The sequence below is a fragment of the Engystomops pustulosus genome, chromosome 6 (assembly GCF_040894005.1).
Source record: "Engystomops pustulosus chromosome 6, aEngPut4.maternal, whole genome shotgun sequence".
In the NCBI taxonomy this organism is placed as follows: domain Eukaryota; kingdom Metazoa; phylum Chordata; class Amphibia; order Anura; family Leptodactylidae; genus Engystomops; species Engystomops pustulosus.
Window position 1 is genome coordinate 56,361,731 of NC_092416.1, and position 23,506 is coordinate 56,385,236.

Genomic DNA, 23,506 nt, shown 5'->3' on the forward strand with positions numbered 1-23,506 from the left:
ATTGTATTGTCCTCATTTAGGTCTTTTATGTATTTTTGTTATAGGTCATGTATTTACCACTTGAGACAGGATTGTATAAGCAATTATTAGGCTCTTACCAGATTTTCCTCATGAAAGTCCACAGGATCACCGATTATATTTATTGCTATAAGTGCAACCTAAAAACAATAGAAATAATAGAATAGATTACACAATGAATACCCTATATATACATTAGGAAATATTAAATTAACCTCTTCACGCCTGGATTTTTTGACATATTTCTGTCATCAACTTCCAAAAGCCCTGATGTTTCTTCTTTACTTTTTTGATAGTGCTATTGTTAGAGGGTTTGTTTTATGTGGGACAAAGCACAGCATTTAAAAGGCTCAGTGAGTAACGTTGAATAATAATAAGACCAATGTTTGATCACCTTTTCCCCTGAATACACTTCATATTAGGATACTCAATATGACTGTTGTAACTTGGGTCATTAAAGGGGTTGGCCACATATAAGAAAGTTTACCATGGTGAGTATAATACCTGCATAGGGTAACCCATATTGTACTTACCTCGATAAACTTTATTTTACTGCCTGGAGGAGCCATGGGTCACGTGACCCGCCAGCTGTAGGTTTCTAGATTTCCTGGGACCTCCCATGTCCTGCAGACTTCTGGCAGATCATGGGGCTCATTAATGAATTTGCCAAGGACATCTGCCTTCGTAACAAGCACACTGTCCACACTGACCCTCCAAAAGTCCCCAGGAACCAGGATATCACAGGACATTTTGAAAAAGTGACAGAAAGATCAGGTTTACCAACCCCTTCAAGTATACGTTTTACCCGATAATGTTTATACTACGATGGGGCCTTCATTAGGCCCCTCAACTACCACACAAAGACAACGGCAAGCTCATTGCCTTTTTAATTCCTTGCATACAATGGTAACTGCCCTGTTTCCCTGAAAATAAGACAGTGGGGGTCATTTACTAAGGGCCCAAATCACGTTTTTCCGTTGCATTAACCGAATATTTCCGATTTGCCCTGATTTTCCCTGAATTGCCCGGGTTTTTGGAGCACGCAATCGGATTGTGGCGCACCGGCGCCAGCATGCACACGACGGAAATGGGGGGACGTGGCCGTAAGAAAACCCAACGGATTCGGAAAAACCGCCGTATTTTTCTTAAAAGAGTGTCGCTTGACACACGCTTACCTGCACCCAGAGTAGGACGGTGAACTTCAGTGAACTCTGACGGAATTCAGCGCAGCAGCGACACCTAGTGGACATCGGGCGCACTACTTTAGTGAATCGCCAGAAGACCCGAATCCTCCACTGAGAACACGCCGCTGGATCTCGACAGGACCGGGTAAGTAAATCTGCCCCAGTGTCATATATATATATATATATATATATATATATATATATATATATATATATATATGAGGCACTAGGTCTTATTTTTCCAGAACAAGAATTTACATTTATCGTTGAACAAAAAAATCAACTTTTCTAACATCCTTATAACTCTCCAATTCTCATGTTTGGTAAAAGCACTATTTATAAATGACCCTTCTTATCCTGGTGGCTGCTGGTATCACATTTGCAGCACAACAGCCAGTGATTTACTTCTATGAATTCTTCTCCATGTCACAACCTTCTGCAGCATCTAAAAGATTTACTAATACTAATGTATGGCGTGGGGGGAGCTGCTGCAGTGACTGCCGCTAGGTCTTATTTTCAGGGGAGGCCTTCTATTTCAAAGCATGAACAAAATTGTACTAGGTCTTACTTTCGGGGGATGTTTTATTTTAGGGGAACAGGGTATGGACGAGAGAGCATTCTCCATTCAGTCTCTGAGAAGATGAGATGGTAGGGAAAACAGTGTAAAATACTATAAAGCTCGTCATGAAGTGACAAACCTTAAAGAAAATTTTCAAATTTCAATCCCCTAGTGAGGTTTACAAAACAAAAATCATTTTTCCCCCTTACTTTACAATTGATTTATTGCTGTTTTAGTTCCTATCACTCAGGAATGGTCAGTGTAAAACACCAGGGTGTGGGCGGAGACTCTTTAAGCAGACACTTCACGGTCCCTTTAGTTCTGTGAGCTGATAATATGGTTAGATTATCAGTGTCCAAGGTTTATATACACATTCATTTACCTTCTGAACATTCTACTAGTACAGTGATGGCGAACCTATGACACGCGGCCGCCCCGGGAGTTTCCTCCTCGGCTCCTACACAGCCGAGTAGTGGTGCAGTAGCCCGGAGGCTGAGAGATTGCACTGAGCTCCCAGCACTCCCCCCTCCTCCTCCTCCCCCGGGCCCCTCCCCCTGTGTGAGCTCTGTCTGGGGTCTGCAGGTATCAGAACGAGGCACAGCAGGAGAGGTGACCCGGCCATAGGAGACTCCTCTGCAGCTCCTAGTTGTTCCCCCTCCTCCTCCTCCTCCCCCCTGTGTGAGCTGTTTGTCATCCCGGGGCACAGCAGGAGAGGTGACCCGGCCATAGGAGACTACCCTGCAGCTAGTTATGTTGTGGAGGGGGGAGGGTGGCTGCTGCCCTGTGTGATGTCCCAGCAGCTGCCACCTCTACACTGACCAGCTCCAGAGCAGGGACCAGGAAGGAAAACTACTCCCATCATACAGTGAGTAATGTCAGTGTACCTCTGCCACCTCTGTCAGTGTACCTCACTGTACCTCTGCCACCTCTACACTGACCATCTCCACAGCAGGGATGAGGGAGGACAACGATTCTCATCATACAGTGAGTAAGGTCAGTGCTCTGTATGATGAAAGACAGTCATCCTAGCTTGTGTGTCAGTTTTGTGATGTACAAGCCCTGAAATAATCGCAACGCCTTGCAAATCGCCAGACATTGCGGTTATTTTGCTCCTCATGAAGGACATGTGGACAGTGGCGCCTGCGCCTCGCTATAACCTGCGAACTTTCATGACTGAAAGTTTGCAGGTTACTAAGCATTTCCACACCTGTCTGATTGTAAACAATCTATTACATTGTGCGATTTGCACATTGTAATAAATAGATGATGTGGAAATTCCCCATATACTGCCATATTGTAGTATGGCAGTACATGGTAGGATCAATCACACATTCCTAGGGTTAAAGTACCCTAGAAGTTAAATAATTATGCATATTACATACATATAGTTATTTAAACTATAAATATAACAAAATTATGGTTTTTTGTCAAGGTGATACACCACCTGAGTTATGCTCGGTTTTTGGCGAATTTTGACACACCAAGCTCAAAAGGTTACCCATCACTGTACTAGTATCTGACACATAGAAAGAGAGATGTGACAGATCAGAGTTGAGATGACGAGATCCATGAGATGCCTATTACACACTGTCTACTACATATCTGTTCTCACACCATCAGATCTGCTGTGCCTTCCTCCTCCTCCCCGGATAAAGAACTTGCCTGTAGCTTGCAGCTCTTCTCTCCTCACAATGTGATGTGTTTGCTGTCAGGAAGTGAGTGTGAGCTGGTTGTGGAAGAGTGGGAGACAGAGCCAGGGAGCAGTGAATATCTCATACAGAGTCAGACAGAAAAGCAAGATGGCTTCTCCAACCCTAAATTAGAAAATACAGGGTAGGAAACCAGGGGCAACTGAAATGGTGTACACCAGGTCTGATAGAGGCACGTTGGGATTATATCTGTGAAATGCTGTATTTTTGGTAATAACAGTGAATTTGAGAATGTGTTATTTTGTTATCCTGAGTATATTTAACCCCTTCACGCTCCGTGACGGATATATCCGCCATGGAGCTGTGAAGGTTGTATGAAGAAGGCTCACGGGCTGAGCCTTCTTCATACAGAGATGGGCTTTGCTGCATATCGCAGCAAAGACCCATCGCTATCACCCGCAGTCGGTGCTTGCACCGATCGCGGGTGTTAACCTTTTCTTTGTCGCCGGCAGCACTTTAAATTTGGCGGCGCATGGGCGCCGCCATCTTACCTCCGATCGCCGCTCCCCCGAACGTCATCGGGGGGCGGGGATCGGTTGCCATGGTAGCCTCGGGTCTTCGTTTGACCCGAGGATACATGGCTTCTGCACATGCATTACAATGAGCCAGTGGCTCATTGTAATGTATAGTGAGCAGAAATGCTATATACTGCGATACAGTAGTATTGCAGTATATGGCAGGAGCGATCAGACCATCTAGGGTTAATGTACCCTAGAGGGTCTAAGAAATAGTGGGAAAAAAAAGAAAAAAAAATAATAAAATATTAAAAGTTCAAATCACCCCCCTTTCCCTAGAACTGATATAAAATATAATAAATAGTAAAAATCACAGACACATTAGGTATCACCGCGTCCCAAAATGCCCGATCTATCACAATATAAAAACGGTTATTGACGGCGGTGACCTCCGGAACGGCAAATGGCGCCCAAATGTCCAAAACGCGACTTTTACACCTTTTTAGATGACATAAAAAATGTAATAAAAAATGATCAAAATGTTGCACAGTCCTCAAAATGGTAGCAATGAGAACGTCGGCTCATTTCGCAAAAAATGACCCCTCACACATCTCCGTGCGCCAAAGTATGAAAAAGTTATTCGCGTCAGAAGATGGCAAAATTTTTTTTTCTTTTTTGTACACATTCGTTTAATTTTTGAAAATGTATTAAAACGCAATAAAACCTATATAAATTTGGTATCACAGCGATCGCCCGGACCCAAAGAATAAAGTAGGCGTGTTATTTGGAGCGCAGAGTGAAAGTTGTAAAAACTGAGCCCACAAGAACATGACGCACATGCAGTTTTTTTCAATTTTTCCACATTTGGAATTTTTTTGCGGCTTCCCACTACATGGCATGGAATAATAAATAACATCATGGGAAAGTAAAATTTGTTACGCACAAAATAAGCCCTCACACAGGTCTGTACACGTAAAAATGAAAAAGTTATGGATTTTTGAAGATGGAGAGCGAGAAATTAGCGAAAATACCCTGCGTCCTTAAGGGGTTAATAAACTTGTCTATGTGGGGCTGTGAAAGGGCCACACAATTTGGGTCCATGGCACCCGGTCATGCTGCAGGGAATATACTGCGTCTCACCATACCTTTACCTGCCCGGGCAGCCGTCATGCTTGATATGTGTTATGTCCTATATTTTGCCAGCTTTCTATGGAGAGGGCCAAGGAGCACTCACCCTTCATCCCTCCTCCAACCGGCCATGTACTCGTCAAGGTCATGGTCCAGGAGGGCACATGACCATGTGCATGAGGCCTTAGAAAAATAAAACTCTGCACATGCATTACTACTCGCTAATACGATAAGCCTGGGAGTTCCTGTGATCCCTGGTGTTGAGGAAGCAAGAACACCTGTGTTAAGACACTTATCCCATAGCCACAAGATTGGAGTTGCATCTTTATAACTAAACAATGGGGCACATTTACTTACCTGTCCCGTCGCGATCCCCGAGGTGCGTTGTCCGGTGAGGATTCGGAGCTGCTGTGATTCACTAAGGTCGTGCATCCAATTTCCTGCCGGTGTCATTTCCCAGCCGGAGTTCACCATCTTCTTCCCGGTGCATGTAAGTGCGTGTCTTGCAACACAATTTTCAAAGTTAAATTCCGCGGTTTGTCCAAATCAGTCGTGTTGTCCGACGGCCAAGCCACCGATTTGTGTCGCATGAAAACCGGTTGCATGCGCCAAAAACCCCTGTGCAATTGAGGGCAAATCGGAAATATTCGGGAAACCCGACGGAAACGCGTCCAACGGAACCTTAGTAAATGTGCCCCAATGTCTTAGTCAAAAAATTAGTCTACTTACCTGATTATAAAGATTATATCTATTTGTGTAGTTCTTATGAAAGATGAGTTTCAGGTACTGCCCCACAGCATTCACATAGACAGACTTCAGTTCCCGGGCCTTGTATCCGGTCTTTTCATTATCTGAGAGTGCTACGTACCTAAAACAGTGATCCATATGAGAGAAAATAATTAAAATTATAAAATAGATGAACATCCAGCATTCATGAAAAGAAAATGAAAGACAAATTCAGATTTTTTCGCAAATCAGGTCAGATCTTTGACCAACTCCAGCTCTTTGCATACATTAATAGGCTTTGTTCAAGTGACATTGGCATAATTGAAATTTTCTCTCTACCCTCCACCATTCCAGACAAATAAGTGTCATTATGGATAGAACCAAGTTTTCTGCTCAACCCCTAGACCATCCATCTGACAGTAGAGACGTCAATTAGCACAGTTTCAGCATGTGCAACAGAATGAGGAACGCAACAGCTACTGGAGTATATGCTTGTGGTGAAAGCTCCTCTTTTAGTAATCATAATTTGATGTATATATAGATTTGCATCTTCTTCTGAGGCAAAACTGTTAGGATCAGCGCCACCTAGTGGAAAGATACTGTAATAACATCTCCAATAAATCATAGAAAGCAAGTACAAGAAAGTCAAATCATTTTTGTAGATAGCCATATGCATCACATAATACACATACCCTAATCTACGGAACCGCTCCGCCTGGTAAGGGGTGAAGTATTCAGGAAGACTTTCCGAAATATAAAATTCTATTTTGGAGGAGATCATGTACTGATGAGCTAACAGCTGGAGCTTCCGGATGCGGCATCTCTCCACCATTTGAATTACAATTTCTTGTGGATACTGGCAAAACCTGCATAAAAGATATAATAAAATAAATAAAATGACCAAATAGCACCAATAAGGTTATTATTGGAACATATATACACCAGTCATACATTAATTGCTATAAGAAGCTGCTAAGATGCCAAGTGTGCTGCACTGCTAGCCGGAGTATGTCCCAAGTTCAGGACTAGTAATGAGGTATTACAAGTCCCATATTTTATTGCACATGGAATTTCCCCATTTGTGCGACTTCATCTAATTCACCTTTTCTTACCTTTTTCAATAATAACTGGAACACTAAAGGTAAAACAGAAACAGCATAACATGACAATATTTCTCCTTTACCTTGGGGATCTCCAGCCGCTGACTGTGGGAGCATGGACCATTAACTCTTTGGCACTGAATCCATCCTCCTGTCCAGAGGAGCTGACTACGACAAATCCAATCTTGTGCGGCATCCTGGAGATCTGCAGGCCCTGGAAGAATCAGACGTGATAATGATGTTCAGAACTGATAAATTAACAGTATTGGACATGGAGCTGCAAAGTCAAGACAGGAGCTTGCTGAAGACATCTATGCGGTATATACATCGTAGCCCAGTCCTGCATGTATACAGCTATAGCCTTCCACACAGCAGGAGGATGTATTAAATGAAAGAAAATCATGGGTCCAACAATAATGTGGTTAGTGTATAGTTATGTGCTTCCCCTCAGCTAACCTGCTGAGGGCCATAGATCTCTATCCAGAGGCTTCTGCTCTTCTTACAGATCTATGACCTCCTGGAGGGCACACAGTCCACTTGGACAGGGCAAGGTATAAGTGTTGATGATTAGTGTGGGCACACCTCGGTCACGCTGTGATACCACCATATGGCTCTACAGCTTTGTTATGGATTTACTCTTAAGTCCAGTTAATTGTGTTAGAATATAATGGATAATACTGGCTGGGAACATACATTACAAAATATTACCACTAATTTTTAAATGCTATTTTTCACAAATAATGAGCTCCTTCTTTTCATTGAGTACTAGCAGTTTTTTGTTCCTCATGGGATAAGTAAAAAGAAGAACAAATGTGCGGGCATCGCACTAACATGAAGGAAAGCAAGGGAGTGCCACTCAGAGTTGTAAAAAGTAACACTTACATACGGTACATAGAAAAAACACAACCTAAAAACAAAGTGCACATCCAAAATAAATGAATCATGTACAGAATCTCGGAAAACAACAAAGCTTTATTAAATATCTCAAAATGCCAAAAAAAAGTGCAGAGGACAGTCCTCCCAAAAAGGGAAAGAAAAAGTTAAAAACAAACAAGGGTGAGACTAGTGTAGCAGTCATTACCCACAACATGACCGGCCCAAAAAATGTATTATACAGATAAAAAGCATCAAGACAGGGAAGGAAAAGGGACATCACATAGGAATAAAACATACCAGCCTGGCCAAGACAGGGGCACAATGGGCATGCAGACTGTTTACCTGAGCAGACCCCACGTGTCCCCCCCTGTACAGTTCTCATGAGAGAAGTGTCACCAGATCATCCGCACGATACTATGGATGCACGGCTATGGATATTATTATTATGATTATTATTATCTAAGATTGTGCTCTCATTATTACTGGTGTAATAGAGCAGTATATTATTATTTTTTATGGTGGTACTGTCATTACTGCTAAAGTATGGTGGTGGTACTCTATTACTTTAGTAATATTAAGAATACTACCACAGATATACTAATTAGAGTCTAACCACAGATAATGTAAAGGTCCTACTACTCTAGTAATAATGAGAGCATCCCCACACCCCCATAATAATAATAATAATAATAATATGAAGCTTCTATTACTCTATTACCACAGACAATAACAGACAGGCCCTATTACTCTAGGAATAATGAGAGTACCACCACCGATATAATAAAAAAAAACTGCTCCTATTACTCTAGTAATAATGACAGTACCACCACCGATAATAATATAAAGGTCCTCTTACTCCAGTAATAATGAGACCACCAACACCAATATAATAAAATACTTCTTCTATTACTCTAGTAATAATGAGAGTACCACCACCGATATAATAAGATACTGCCTCTAATACATTAGCAATAATGAGAGTACCACCACCTATATAATAAGATACCGCTCCTATTAATCCAGTAATAATGAGAGTACCACCAGAGATATAATAAGATACCGCTCCTATTACTCTAGGAATAATGAGAGTACCTCCACCGATAATAATATACCGCTACTATTACTCCAGTAATAATGAGAGTACCACCACCAATATAAGATATTGTTGCTATTACTCTAGTAATGAGAGTACCACCACAGATAATACTATACAGCTCCTTCTTACTCTAGTAATAATGAGAGTAACACTAACAGATATAATAAGATACGGCTCCTATTACTCTAGTAATAATGAGTGTAACACTAACAGATATAATAAGATACGGCTCCTATTACTCTAGTAATAATGAGTGTAACACTAACAGATATAAGATACGGCTCCTATTACTCTAGTATTAATGAGAGTACCACCACAGATAATACTATACAGCTCCTTCTTACTCTAGTAATAATGAGCGGACCACCACCGATATAATAATATACGGCTCCTATTACTCTAGTAATAAGGAGAGTACAACCACAGATATAGTAATAGTAGTATTATTACTCCAGCACCACCACAGATATAGTAATAGTAGTAGTATTACTCCAGCACCACCACAGATATAGTAATAGTAGTATTATTACTCCAGCACCACCACAGATACAGTAATAGTAGTATTATTACTCCAGCACCACCACAGATACAGTAATAGTAGTATTATTACTCCAGCGCCACCACAGATATAGTAATAGTAGTAGTATTACTCCAGCACCACCACAGATATAGTAATAGTAGTATTATTACTCCAGCACCACCACAGATACAGTAATAGTAGTATTATTACTCCAGCGCCACCACAGATACAGTAATAGTAGTATTATTACTCCAGCGCCACCACAGATACAGTAATAGTAGTATTATTACTCCAGCGCCACCACAGATACAGTAATAGTAGTATTATTACTCCAGCGCCACCACAGATATAGTAATAGTAGTATTATTACTCCAGCGCCACCACAGATATAGTAATAGTAGTATTATTACTCCAGCGCCACCACAGATATAGTAATAGTAGTATTATTACTCCAGCGCCACCACAGATATAGTAATAGTAGTATTATTACTCCAGCGCCACCACAGATATAGTAATAGTAGTATTATTACTCCAGCGCCACCACAGATATAGTAATAGTAGTATTATTACTCCAGCGCCACCACAGATATAGTAATAGTAGTATTATTACTCCAGCGCCACCACAGATATAGTAATAGTAGTATTATTACTCCAGCGCCACCACAGATATAGTAATAGTAGTATTATTACTCCAGCGCCACCACAGATATAGTAATAGTAGTATTATTACTCCAGCGCCACCACAGATATAGTAATAGTAGTATTATTACTCCAGCGCCACCACAGATATAGTAATAGTAGTATTATTACTCCAGCACCACCACAGATATAGTAATAGTAGTATTATTACTCCAGCACCACCACAGATATAGTAATAGTAGTATTATTACTCCAGCACCACCACAGATATAGTAATAGTAGTATTATTACTCCAGTGCCACCACAGATATAGTAATAGTAGTATTATTACTCCAGCACCACCACAGATATAGTAATAGTAGTATTATTACTCCAGCACCACCACAGATATAGTAAAAGTAGTATTATTACTCCAGCACCACCACAGATATAGTAATAGTAGTATTATTACTCCAGTGCCACCACAGATACAGTAATAGTAGTATTATTACTGCGGTACCACCTTCCATACACCTGACCTGTCTGTCTCTCACACAGACATGACAGAAAGTTCTGGAATATTCTCCCCACACATCACACGGATAATACCGCAGCATCACTCAGCACCGTACACACAGCGCAGGGCATGTACCTCAGGCTGCGCCTCCGGGCATCACACACGGGCGGCAGCAGAATATCGGGCGCCAGTAATTTCCAGTCACCCCTTCCCCTCCTCTGAGTCGGCACCTGAGCCCGGAATGTCTACAGAGAAGACTTCATACTAGAAGCTGCCAGCAGTATTATACTCTGCACTGCACCCAGAACATCACCCGCCGGGCGGCGAGTCAATTCCGGGCGCTATCTCCTCTAATACATCTCCATAACCACCGCTTGACAACAGTCTCCAACCGCTGGGGACTCTGGGAGGTGTAGTTCAGTATACAGCACTTAGTGTCCATATGCGCATGCGTCCGCTAGTAAACTAGCTACCGCGCATGCGCATATAAGACTAGTAGGCGGCTTTGCAGCTGCTTTCCACCGGCGTTAGAACTGCGCATGCGCAATAGGAAGTGGTCGCCAAAGTACAGTATGTTATGCTGTTGTGAAAGCGACATGACTCTCCTGATATGGGCAGCCATTCCTCCACCCAGGGACACATGAAGATATTCAAAATACGGACACTGAAAGGAAATAGCAAATATGGAATTGGCTGCAGGAACCTAAAGGAACTTCTGGAGAAAGGATGTAAAAAATTCCAGGTACAGCTGTGTATGTACAGTATATGGATGAGATGTATGTGTCAGGGCTGTGTTCACACACGGCAGGTTTATTGCAGATAGTTCTGCACTTTTGGAACTATATATCTGCTTAAATTAGACTTTATTGCTGTATTATTAGGTGTTTTGAGTAAAATGTATTGCTCTTCCATTGAGAAACATTTTACTACTGTATAAACAAAACATAAGCTGTAACAAAATTAAAAAATATTATCATACTGATAAATTGTTTATGGGTCAGGAGCCCATACATAAGATGTCCATAATGCAGACATGTTATAATAGTAAACCCCGTCTAGACTGCAGGTCTATGACCCAATTTACATCATAGATCCCAATTACAATGTTCGTTTGGGTCTTTAGACCTGTGCCAGGAGAGGATTACAGACACTTTATAATAATAAGATTTATGCCCATGTCTATAAAGCAGTATTCAAAGCCGCCTGTGCTGCTGGAATCACATACTGACCCCAGGATGTTCCTGACAGTGCAAGGTATACATCAGAGGTCAGAAGACAAGGCTGAATGCACTGTGTGACATAGAGTCTCTGTGGTTATGCATTTGAAGCATTATAACATATTACATATCTATGTCACCCTAAAAAGAAGATCTTCAGTTGAAGAACAATTTTCAATTTCTGCACCGGACCGGACTTTATAACATGCACTTCTTTTATACACACGGCACTGTTTTTGCAGAGACTGGTTATAAAAACATCTACATTTGTAAATTTCCTTTATGCTTTGCTATCAATATCATGATGCCTCAGAGCAGCATCACATGACCATTTAGAAACAGAAGCATCTATACTTACTGGGGGTGCACTGTGATTTCTCTCCCTCTAGATTTTCCATACCAGAAGGATACAGTCAGAGGTGTACATTTATTAGGGCTTCTACGCCACAGAACTGGAGTAGAAGCCCTGAAATAATCGCAATTACTTGTGAAATGCCAGTAATTATGATTTTTTCCCCTTCATGCTATCTCCATGCCTAGTAGGGCCAACGTCCCTACCTTGACCATTCACCTTGAACGTTCACATATTTTTCACACAATGGGGGTCATTTACTAAGGGCCCGATTCGCGTTTTCCCGACGCGTTACCGGAATATTTCCGATTTGCGCCGATTTTCCCTGAATTGCCCCGGGATTTTGGCGCACGCGATCTGATTGTGGCGCATCGGCGCTGGCACGCACGCGACGGAGATCGGGGGGGCGTGGCCGAACGGTAACCCAACGGATTCAGAAAAACCGCTGCATTTAAAAAAAAAAAATTGGTTGCACGGGCCATACTCACATGCACCACGATGAAGACGATGAACTCCGGGGCACCTCGGCGGACTTCGGCGCAGCAGCGCCACCTGGTGGACATCGGGCGCAGGACCTTCATGAATCGCCGGAAGACCCGAACGCTCGTCAGAGAAGCCGCTGCTGGAACGCGAATGGACCGGGTAAGTAAATGTGCCCCAATGTATCCAAATGAAAGAAATGGTCCCGACTCTTCGAGGCAGCTTTAAACTTTTTTTATTGTAGGTAGTAGAATTTGTCATAAAGTATAGCATCCATTTGATATTCCGGAGGCGTTCAGAATATTAAATGGATGCTATACTTTATGACAAATTGTACCTGTAATAAAAAGAAGTTAAAAGCTGCCTCGAAGTGCCCGGACCATTTCTTTCATTTGGATACACTGGTACTATCGGCGGGCACGAGGTAAGAAGCAGTTTGGGTGCTGTACATATTTAGACCTTTGATTTGCATATTTTTCATACAAAATTACTCCAGCTCACAGTGTAGTTTTTCCTGTAGGTGCAATCACCCGCCGGATACATCAGGAAGCCTGTGCCTCTTGATGTTATCACATGGAGCTGGAGGGACCGGGCTAGCGTAAGAGCATTAGCGTATGATAAATCTTCTGCAAAGAGGCTGAGATTTGAGTCTTTTCTTGTAATTGTGTCTAATTGTTATTTGTTACAGTGATAGGAGTAGATAGGAGTGATAGGAGTAGATAGCGATACAGTATAGACAGAGGCGGTCACATGCACCATTATAACTGAGCACATAGAAAACTTAATGTATGGATGGAGTATCTCTTTTGGTTGTCCAGGATGGGGCTTTTTATATAGACCCCATAGGGCAGTGATGGCGAACCTATGGCACTGGTGCCAGAGGTGGCACTCAGAGCCCTTTCTGCGGGCACTCAGGCCATCAGCCTAGGACAGAGTTCCCCAAACAGGACCAAATCCATTCAATCCTGCAGTCCCAGGCAACTTATAAGATGCTGCGCACAGCACTATTTTACAGCAACACTTCATTGACTGTTTGGAACTGCTTGAAAAGTGAGAAGGTGTTAAAAGAAGTGCATTATCTTTGGAGGTCTTCCTGCTGGACCCACCATTCTTCCTAAACAGAGAGACCCTGGAGAGAAGCTACAATGATAGTCTGAATTTGCCCACCTTCTTTCATCTGTATTGGTGGCCTCAGGCGGCCGATACAATCAAAGAAGTGGAAGAACAGGTAGCAATAAGTTACTGTTTAAAATGGCACATTGGTACATCGGGGTAAATAAGTGGGTTTTGGTTGTAGTTTGGGCACTCTGTCTCTAAAAAGTTCACCATCACTGCCATAGGGTGTAGATATCAAAGAACCTATCATCGCTCCTCTTCTACACTGAAGTCCAGACTCTGTATACATTAGCTCAGCAGAATTGTGGGGTCGATGGAACGCACCCAATACACCCTAACACCAGCCACATGTTGACATGACTTCTTCGCTGAGTCTCTGTATATAAACAGGATGGCGATCTTGGAGAGAGGTTAGCATAGGTTGTTTGTTATTTTTACACCAACCCCCCCCCCCCCCCCCCGGGACAATCCCTTTAAGAATCTCTTTTGTATCCTCATGCTCTCCATCAATTATGGACTGGTCAAAATCTCAGACTCCTAGTTCAGAAATATAGTAACTTGTTCCTCTTCCTTGTAGCTGCCTTTAAAAAGCACCCGTGTATGTTCATATGAAGATGGCACAGAACTTAGTGATGAATATCTGAGGAATCTTCCAGATAATACAGAACTTGTCCTACTTACTGCTGAACAGACCTGGAATGGATGTGAGTACTCTGTATTGCTTCTTATTGCTTAGATTGGGTATAAGGGATGTTCTTTAAAGGAAATCTAGAATCAAAATCAAACATGATAAACAAGGGGCACAAGTGGTACCGATCAATACATAAGTATATGGCCAAGTGGGAAGCAGACACCGGATAAACTATCTCCCCTGCTCGTCCATATGCACGGTTTATAAAGAGACACAATATAAAGTCCTAATGCATTATCACACTCCTGCACTGTTACACAAATTAAACCCAACAATCCCATCTACTTGCTGGTGGTGTTAACCTGAAGTGGGTACACTTTACCGCATCTTCTGGTTTTGCCCACTGATGGTGCCATATTGGAAGTGTGTAATGGATTTATCAGGGAAATTGTTTGGCTCCAGTGTTCCTTTAGACCCCTTGATATACCTTCTTAATGTGCACCCCCGACCCACAATACAACTATTTCTGCACTTCTGTACAGCATCTAAAAGTTTGATAGCAAAAGCTTGGAAACAGAGGGTCCTTCCATCTAAGTCAGAACTGTTTGTCCGTATTAAATAAATTCACTCTCTAGAGACAAATGACTGCCTCCCTTAGTAATACCATGGACGCCTTCCTTTCTGTGTGGGAGCCGTGGGACTCCTTTTTGTGCTTGAGTTGGTATGTAAGCCTCCCGGGCTGTTTTCTTCCTATCACCACCTGTTATAACGCTAGTATGCAGTTCCATGTACCCCCAGACACCTGATACCCTATTGTATCCAATGTCTCGTCCGCCCTGGTCTTGTCTGCATGTTTTTGTTAATATGTTACACAAGTTTGATATAGAGATTATCAGCTACATTTACAGACTTTCTGTACTTTGGTGGGGCCACCAAAGTAGGTTAGCCCACAATAGCCAGCTTAAAATTACAAACTGGGAAGTACATACTTGCCTCCTGTAGCCAGCCCCCTGTAGGGCCGTTTGATAATTTGTCCCTTCATCTTCTAATATGCCAATGTGGAAGAATAAATAGCATAATTTGTACACTAGTTGTATGTCCCGGAGTTCTGTCTAATGCCTGCTGATGATGCTGCCTATTGTATCACATTGTCTTTTTCCTTATGTAATGGATTAAACAAAACTTTTAATAAAAATTACAGTTAAAAAAAAATTAAAAAACCTAAAAATTCAAATCATCCCTCTTCCCTAGAACTGATATCAAACTTAATAAACAGTAAAAATCACAAATGTTAGGTATCAACCTGTCTCAAAATGCCTGATCAAAATGAAATATAAAAAAACTGTTATTCCCGGCAGTGAACCCCATAACGGAAAATATCGCCCAAATGTCCGAAACTGCACTGTTACACCATTTTACATTAAAAAAAAATCATATAAAGTGATCAAAAGTTCGCACAGTCTGAAAATGTAAGCAATTTCCCCTATTTTACTACATTAAGAATTTTTTTCCAGCTTCCCAGTACAGGCAGTCCCAGGGTTACATACAAGATAGGGTCTGTAGGTTTGTTCTTAAGTTGAGTTTGTATGTAAGTCGGAACTGTATATTTTATCATTGTAATCCCAGCCAGAACTTTTTTGGTCTCTGTGACAATTGGATTTTAAAAATGTTGTGTTGTCTTAGGAATCAATATTAACACTAAAGCTTCATTACAGACACATTTGATAACTGTTACAGCTGTTTATTGTAGCCTAGGACCAAAGTACAATAAATTACCAATATCCAGAGGTCCGTTTGTAACTAGGGGTCGTATGTAAGTCGAGTGTTCTTAAGTAGGGGACCGCCTGTACACAGCATGGAATAATAAATAACATCACTGAGAAGTAAAAATTGTTACGCAGAAAATAAGCCCTCACACAGCTCTGTATATGGAAAAATGAAAAAATTATAGATTTTTGCAGGTGGAGACCGAAAAAAGAACAAAAAAATGCTGCAACGTGAAGAAGTTAAGGGATGCACAGTTTGTAGTCATAGTTGTTTTCATTGTTTTCAAGGCACCTAGTAAAAAAAGTCGCTTTGCAAATAGACTTAGTTAAATACACCATGTTGTTTGTTTATACAGCTTCTATGTAAATGAATGTGTCTCAATGGGTATAGGCCACACAGAAACTCTTCTCCGTCACTGTATAATGTGAATGCACAAGATTTGGGAAGGCTAATTAAAAAGTTAATTGTCCTTAAGGATGTCAAATAAGATGAATTGGGCAGGATTTTGGTGGGGCCTTCTTGATTTGACTGCTCCTTGCCTTAAAGTGTAAATTTTGAAAAAGTTGTCCTAAAACATTTGTATAATATCTGTAAAACAGAATTACTACAATAATCAATTGTTAATCTACTTATAATTTTCCTTTTTTTTTCATGGGGGAAAAAAGTTGTCACAGATATTGATCGCCTGCTGAATGCCTTTTACACACGGCAGACAGATGTTACTGAAGCAGCCTTGAAGTTACTGACCGATGAACAAGCACCACAGAGGAGGAAAATTCTTGTGGACTTTATTCAGAACATGAGTGAAAATATCTCAGCAGAAAATCGTGAAGACGACAAGTCTTGGTTTGAAGGTCCGCTGAAGTTTCTCCATCCTACCATCACGGATCTACCTATTAAGGTTCCTGTCACATATGGCAGATTTTTTAAATAAAACTTTTAGTGCTCCAAACTTTATAAAAATCTTATCTAATATTTATGCAAATTTTCTTTAGAGGCTACTCCATGCCCCACTTACCTCTTTCGATCCCTTAGAAAACTTTTAGTGGTGCACTAAAAGTTTTATTAAAGAAAGCCTAGGGCTGCCATACATTGCAGGAACCTGCAATCCCATTTACCTTCTTAGGTAGATCCGTGATGGTAGGTTTCCTTTAAAGAGCTGAGTGTACCCTAGAAAGGATTAGGGAAAACCACATTGTCAGTGACCACTGTCCAGCACCAGAAACAAGATGCTAGGAAAATGCTGTGCCATTATATCTGCAGGCATAAGTACAGGCAGCAGATAAACTGGCACGTGACTTAACACCCAGTCTGTCACAGTTATAAGCCATACAGTCCGGACATAGAAGCACACGGGTGTGTGCATATCTATGGCAGCAAACAGATCTATACATTTCGTCTCACACGTTCTTTGTAACAATGGTGTTTGGAGAATAGATTGGGCAGTCGGCTGTGGAAACCCCTGCCGAATATGTTGTGTGGGCCCAGAGACATACATGGGGATGTAGAACTTCATTGACTTAACTGGTAGCACGTGGACACAAAAGTCTTGTGCATGAAGTCTTATGTCCCCTTCTCTTTACCAGGGTTAGAGCCACGATACAAGAACAAGTCCAGTTACATGAGAAATAGCTGTGAAAGCAGAATCCGCAGTTACATGAAAGAGGTACAGTATACATATCTTTACAGCAAAGCTTCACTTTACTGCCACCTCTCGTTGAGAAGATTTTCCCATTATGACAAATCCACATTTGCACATTGTCATAGATGATGTGGAAAAATCCCCATATATGATAGGACCAATGAAACAACTTAGGGTTAACCCCTTGACGCTCTGCGCCGTAGCTGTAAAGCGCAGAGGTGCGCGGGGGGGTGTATGAAGAGAGCTCACGGGCTGATAAACAGGTGGGGTTTGTTGCATATTGCAGCAAACCCCCACCGCTTACAACTGCGGTCGGTGCTTGCATTAATCACGGCTATTAACGCCTCCGATGCCGCAAAGCTGCCGGCGACATTTTAAACGACGGATGCGGTCGTCTCTCCCCTGAACGTCACTGGGGGGGGGGGGTTGGCGGCGATCGGTGGCCGTGACAGCCTCGGATCTTCGTCAGACCCGAGGCTGCATGGTTCCTGCAGTTTCGTTAAAATGAGCCAGTGGCTCATTGTAATGTATAGTGTGCAGAAATGCCATGTACTGCAATACAGTAGTATTGCAGTACATGGTAGGAACGATCAGACCATCTAGGGTTAATGTACCCTACTGGGTCTAAAAAACAGTAAAAAAAAGGTTTAAAAATAATTAAAAGTTAAAAACCTAAAAATTCAAATCACCCCCCCCCTTTCCCTAGAGCTGATAAAATGTAATAAACAGTAAAAATCACAGACACGTCCGAAAACCGGCACCTCCCAAAATTCCTGATCTATCAAAATATAAAAACGGATATTGCCTGCGGTGAACCACGTAACAGGAAATAGGGCCCAAATGTCCGAAACGTGACTTTTACACCATTTTACATCACATAAAATATGAAAACGTGAGAACGTGACGCAAACATGATTTTTTTCCAATTTATCCACATTTGGATTTTTTTTTCCAGCTTCCCAGTACACGGCATGGAATAATAAATAATGTGACAGAGAAGTAAAATTTGTCACGCACAAAATAAGCCCTCACACAGCTCTGTACACAGAAAAATGAAAAAGTTATGGATTTTTGAAGTTGGAGAGCAAGAAATAAACGAAAAAAGCCTGCGTCCTTAAGGGGTTAAGGTACCCCAGAGGGTCTGAAAAAAAAAACAAGTAAGAAAATTAAATTAAAAAGAACATAAAAATTCTAATCAACCCCTTTTCCTAGAACTGATATAAATAAACAGTAAAAATAATAAACATTTTAGGTATTGCCACATGCCAAAATGTCCGATTTATCAAAATATCATAATGATTTACCTGGGCATTTAACCATGTAAAGGAAAATGGCGCCCAAAGTCGAAAATGACATTTTTTGCCATTATGCAAAATATATAAAAATCAATAAAAAGTGATCTAAAGGCCGATCAGTCCTCAAACTTGCAGCATTGAAAACGTCATCAAAAGTCGCAAAGGATGACATCACACACAGCTCAGTACACTGAAGTATGAAAACGTTATTAGGTTAGCGCCAGAAAATGGCAAAATGAAGGTGTTTTTTTTTTTTTACATTTTTGTAAATGTCTGAAAACATTATAAAACCTATATAAATTTGGTATGGTCATTATCGTACCGACCTAAAGAATAAAGTAGACATGTCATTTCGGGCACAAAGTAAAAGCTGTAAAATCCAAGCCCACAAGAAAACGGTGCAAATGCATTTTTTCACCGCATTTGGAATTTTTTTTTCCCCCTGGTTTTTCGAGTACACAGCATGGAATATTAAATATTGTCGCTGCGAAGTGCATTCTGTTATGCAGAAAACACACTGCCCTCACACTGCTCTTTACATGGGAAAAAAGTATTATTGTTATTATTAAGAAATATTATTATTATTATTATTATTATAAAAAAGTTGTGGATTTTTGAAGGTGGGAAAATGAAAAAACAAAAAAGCCTGGTCGTTAAGGGGTTAAGAACTGTATCATGCAACGTGAACATTTGCCAATACAACAAACTATTTACAAATGTAAACTTCTAGATATAGGAGAAGTCTGTAGTCACGTCTGGTGATGTAACCAATTGATTGTGCTCCCATAGGTGCAGAGCTCCGCAACAGCCTCAGATCCAGCCGTAAGAGATGAATACATGAAGCTGATAGAGACCATGAGCAGTGAACTCCGGGCTGTGAAGTACAATGGATATTACTTCGATAGAACTGAAGAAAAGACCAGTCGTCTGTGTACAGCGGAGGGATGGTTTTCATGCCACGTAAGAGCAGGCAGCTGTTTAGAATAAATCGAAAGAAAAATCTATAAAAAGATTCCCCTGCTCAGGGGATCACCATATCGAAAGCATATCCTTAATAAGGGGATTTACACACTGGGGTGTGATGTTATACATTGTATATGGTATTGTTCTAGGATTAAATCCACAACACAGCAGTGAACTGCACAAAATCCCATTGAACTCTGGGGTGGATTTACTAAGAACCATTGTGTGTCTGCGGGCAATGTTACTGCCTATAATGGGTATTTCTGCTTGGTTATTATACATTCACACCACAATCACAATTTCCATTGTTCTCTTCCATTATAAGTGTAGATCAAATAAAAAACTAAATACTAGTATGTTAAAAACCTTCCGGTTAACATCAGTTGCCAATGACTACTATATACAAAAAAAAAAACTGGCTTTTTCTATTTTTCGGGAAAAAAAAGTCCAGTCAATGTTTAATACACGGTATTGTATCCTTCAATTTCCATTGTGACCATTTAACATATGACTGACAATTGCTTATTCCTTAGGGGTGTTAGTAGGTAACAGGGACCCCTCGTGGTCTGTGGGGGTCTCATCACCGATGAGCAAGTTGAGCAATCCTGTGGATAGGGCCTAACTTGCTTTGTAAGAAAACCCCTTTAACTGTAATGTCTTCACATTGTATCAGTATTTAGTTCCTGCTGTTCTCTTCTGTTATAGGAGAAAAACATGAAATCATGTGAGAAGTAAAACCTATGTAATGTTACTGTATGATACTTATATCTGGATTCCTCTTCTGTAGGGGCCTTTTGATATGGATGACTGCAGCTCCAAGCACTCCATTAATCCGTACAGTAACAGAGAAAGCAGAATTCTGTTCAGTACATGGAACCTGGACCACAGGTAAAATATTAGGTGATCATCCTGATCCTATGTACTGGAGATGCAGGAAACTGCCACACTGAGGATCTGCATGGGAATTCAGTGCTGTAATCAATCAATCATTTAGGAAATACATAGGATTTTTGGCATGGATGGCCCTGCTGTGGGGCAGCTACAATAAAGCATTAGCCATTATCACTAGTAAGAATTGCTTTCCTAACTCTAAATGGTAAGGGCTTCGCAGTATTGAGGCCCGGGGCTTCATAGTAGGCATACAGTAAAAAGTAAAGTGAGTGCACTGTAATATATGCAACTGTCAATTGCAGTCTTATGCTCTAAATGTTATTTTTAAGTTGTGGAGAACCATTCAAATAAAGGAGTCAGATCTGGAATATGGACTTTTTAATACAATGCATTTGTCCGAATAACATAGAGAGCACTTTCCTCTTTTGTGTAGTAGATAATGTAAGTGTAAGCTCTGTGGGTCCTACTGCTGGATATCCCATTCTCACTCATTGATGGAGCAGGATCACCTGTGGGCAGTTGTAATGGGGCCCTGGAACGCCGCTCATTGTTTGTCCAGGCCACATTTAACATGAATTAGAAATTGCTAACCGGTTAACAATTACCGTATGTGTTTGTTTTAGGATTGAAAAGAAACGAACCATCCTGCCCTGTCTTACTCAAGCTCTGCTGGAAAGTAACGGGAGGCAAATCAACTGGAAATATTTCTTTAACCTCTTGTTTACTATGGAAAACTTGAAACTGGTTCACATTGCCTGCCATAAGAAAACATGTCATAACCTAAAATGTGATGACTCCATGATTTACATAAAAAGGAAACCTGCCAGGAAGATCAAGAACTGAAAGAGATGAGATTTTATTATTTTTCTTATTGTCTGTGGTGCTTATATATTATGTTATTTTAATTAATTTTATTGTGGCAGCTAAAAAAAAATTACAATCCTGTGTTATAAAGCTCCATCATTGTCAAGAATAATTTCGCAGATCTCCTGGGAGATACAGCCTAGAACTGCCAAGATTGCTAGCTCACGTTACAAGCAGCAGTTCATTCCTCTCCTCTGTACATAACGATTTCCAACTTCAGGTCCATGACTGATGTAATACAAAGTTACCTCTACTGATAAACTGCTTGCAATATGTTGTAGGATTTATATTAGCTGCCTGTCTGCAATACACTTGAGCAGGGAGGAAGTAAAGGGCTGCACTAATGTAAGTTGCTTATGAAGAAGTACTGAGCACCCCATTTTTAATGCGAGATTACAAACAGACTCAGGTTTTTTAATGAATTGTTGGAGCCATTATTTACCGTACATACAGTATACCTCATTTTATATCCATTGTCTGTGGATTTATGTCACATGCACTGATGATTCTGTCGACATTTTGTTTTCTACTACAAAATAAACCTTTTTAAAATGCTTTATAATTGGTAAATAATTATTAAAATTTGTGGAATATGGAAAAGCATAAAACCAGTAAACCTTTATTAGATATACATTGAAAAGGACACATATTGTGCTCCCGGATCACACACGACTCCTGTTACTGTTGCATTTAGTGTCCATGCACACTAACGTGGGCCTGCCCGGCCGTAGCTATGCGGGCACACGTCGGGCACGATGGAGAGGAGGTGTAGACACTTCTACTTTATTCTTTGGGTCGGTACAACCACCAGCATACCTTATTTATATAGAATTTAATGGATTAAATTCTTATTTTGTCATTGGATTCTTTGTTTTGCTATACAAAGGTGTAAGGTTTAATTTTTTGAGAGTTTTCAAAATGGTGAAAAAGTGTTGATTCTGACATTTGGATGCTATTTTACATTACACGGTTCACCACTGAGAATGTTTTTATAATTTCATATATTGGGACTTTAGGGATGCAGCTACGCATAAAATGTTTTATGATTTTTTTTGGTTTATTTTTCTTTTCAATATAACTTTTAGGTCTTAATTTTTTTTTACTGTAATTTTAGACTCCTTACTGTACTGTAACCTCAAGAGTTCTGATCGCTGCTACCATATACTGCAATACAAACGGTATGGAACATACGGTGGCAGCACCCAGCCTTCCCTATTCTGAGGGAAAGACAACTAAGGGAGACTTGTGGTCCCCTGTTCTGTAAGGGGTAGATGATAGCTTTTACTGCCACTCGCCCTTACTTGTGACTCGGTATGCTGAGATTCCCAGAGTAGCTCTCTTCACAGATACACATTGCACATGGGTGCTAGTATTACAGCTCAGACCTATCCTAGTGAAAGATACTATTAAGGTAGATCTGGTGGTAGGTGCATCTAACGAAAGGGATAATCCTTTAGTCTCCACAATCGTTTAGAAAGTTTAATGGCCTTGATATGCAAATTTTCTAAAGAGGCTACTGGGATGTGGAGTAGCCGGACCTGAGACTACACGGCACGGCTACTACACGCCCCAGTAGCCTCTTTGATCCTCCTACCAGACATCTTCAGCGCACAGCTACAAGAAGCAGCGCGCACTTGCCCGTGAATCTGGAGTTTTGCATATGCGCTGTAGCGCCGGCTTTGGAGCCAAGATCACACATCCGCTGGCCCGTGTTCCTCGCATGCACAGAACTCCGGCTTCGTGGAAGAGTATGCACAGCTCCTTGTAGCTGCGCGCTGAGGA

At 41.1% G+C, this 23,506-nt stretch overlaps 2 protein-coding genes across 3 annotated transcripts in view; one reads left to right on the forward strand and one right to left on the reverse strand.

Annotated features, from left to right (window-relative positions):
- Window positions 1–10,939, reverse strand: part of CEP104 (centrosomal protein 104) — a 79,544-nt gene extending 68,605 nt beyond the window's left edge. The window contains exons 1-5 of one of the 2 annotated variants that reach the window (XM_072156198.1): window positions 10,737–10,939; window positions 6,963–7,093; window positions 6,472–6,645; window positions 5,783–5,921; window positions 99–158 (exon numbers count right to left, since the gene is read on the reverse strand). In XM_072156198.1, coding sequence (XP_072012299.1) covers window positions 99–158; window positions 5,783–5,921; window positions 6,472–6,645; window positions 6,963–7,075 — 486 coding nt within the window. In that variant the 5' untranslated portion in view covers window positions 7,076–7,093; window positions 10,737–10,939. Of the gene's footprint in view, window positions 1–98; window positions 159–5,782; window positions 5,922–6,471; window positions 6,646–6,962; window positions 7,094–10,641 lie in introns of both variants that reach the window. The other variant, XM_072156197.1, reaches the window with a different exon arrangement.
- Window positions 10,940–10,987: 48 nt separating this feature from the next.
- Window positions 10,988–23,362, forward strand: DFFB (DNA fragmentation factor subunit beta). The gene is made up of 7 exons (XM_072156201.1): window positions 10,988–11,248; window positions 14,249–14,375; window positions 16,735–16,923; window positions 17,656–17,735; window positions 19,796–19,966; window positions 20,757–20,857; window positions 21,484–23,362. The coding sequence occupies exons 1-7, from the start codon at window positions 11,117–11,119 to the stop codon at window positions 21,701–21,703; spliced, it is 1,020 nt and encodes a 339-aa protein (XP_072012302.1). The 5' UTR covers window positions 10,988–11,116; the 3' UTR covers window positions 21,704–23,362.
- Window positions 23,363–23,506: the final 144 nt, after the last annotated feature.

Excerpts from the sequence above, each read along its gene's own strand:
- DFFB (XM_072156201.1), top strand. The coding sequence starts at position 11,117 with ATGGGCAGCCATTCCTCCACCCAGGGACACATGAAGATATTCAAAATA. Across the intron at positions 11,249-14,248 it reads AAGGATGTAAAAAATTCCAG|CTGCCTTTAAAAAGCACCCG; the intron begins GTACAGCTGTGT and ends TCTTCCTTGTAG. Across the intron at positions 20,858-21,483 it reads ACATGGAACCTGGACCACAG|GATTGAAAAGAAACGAACCA; the intron begins GTAAAATATTAG and ends TGTTTGTTTTAG.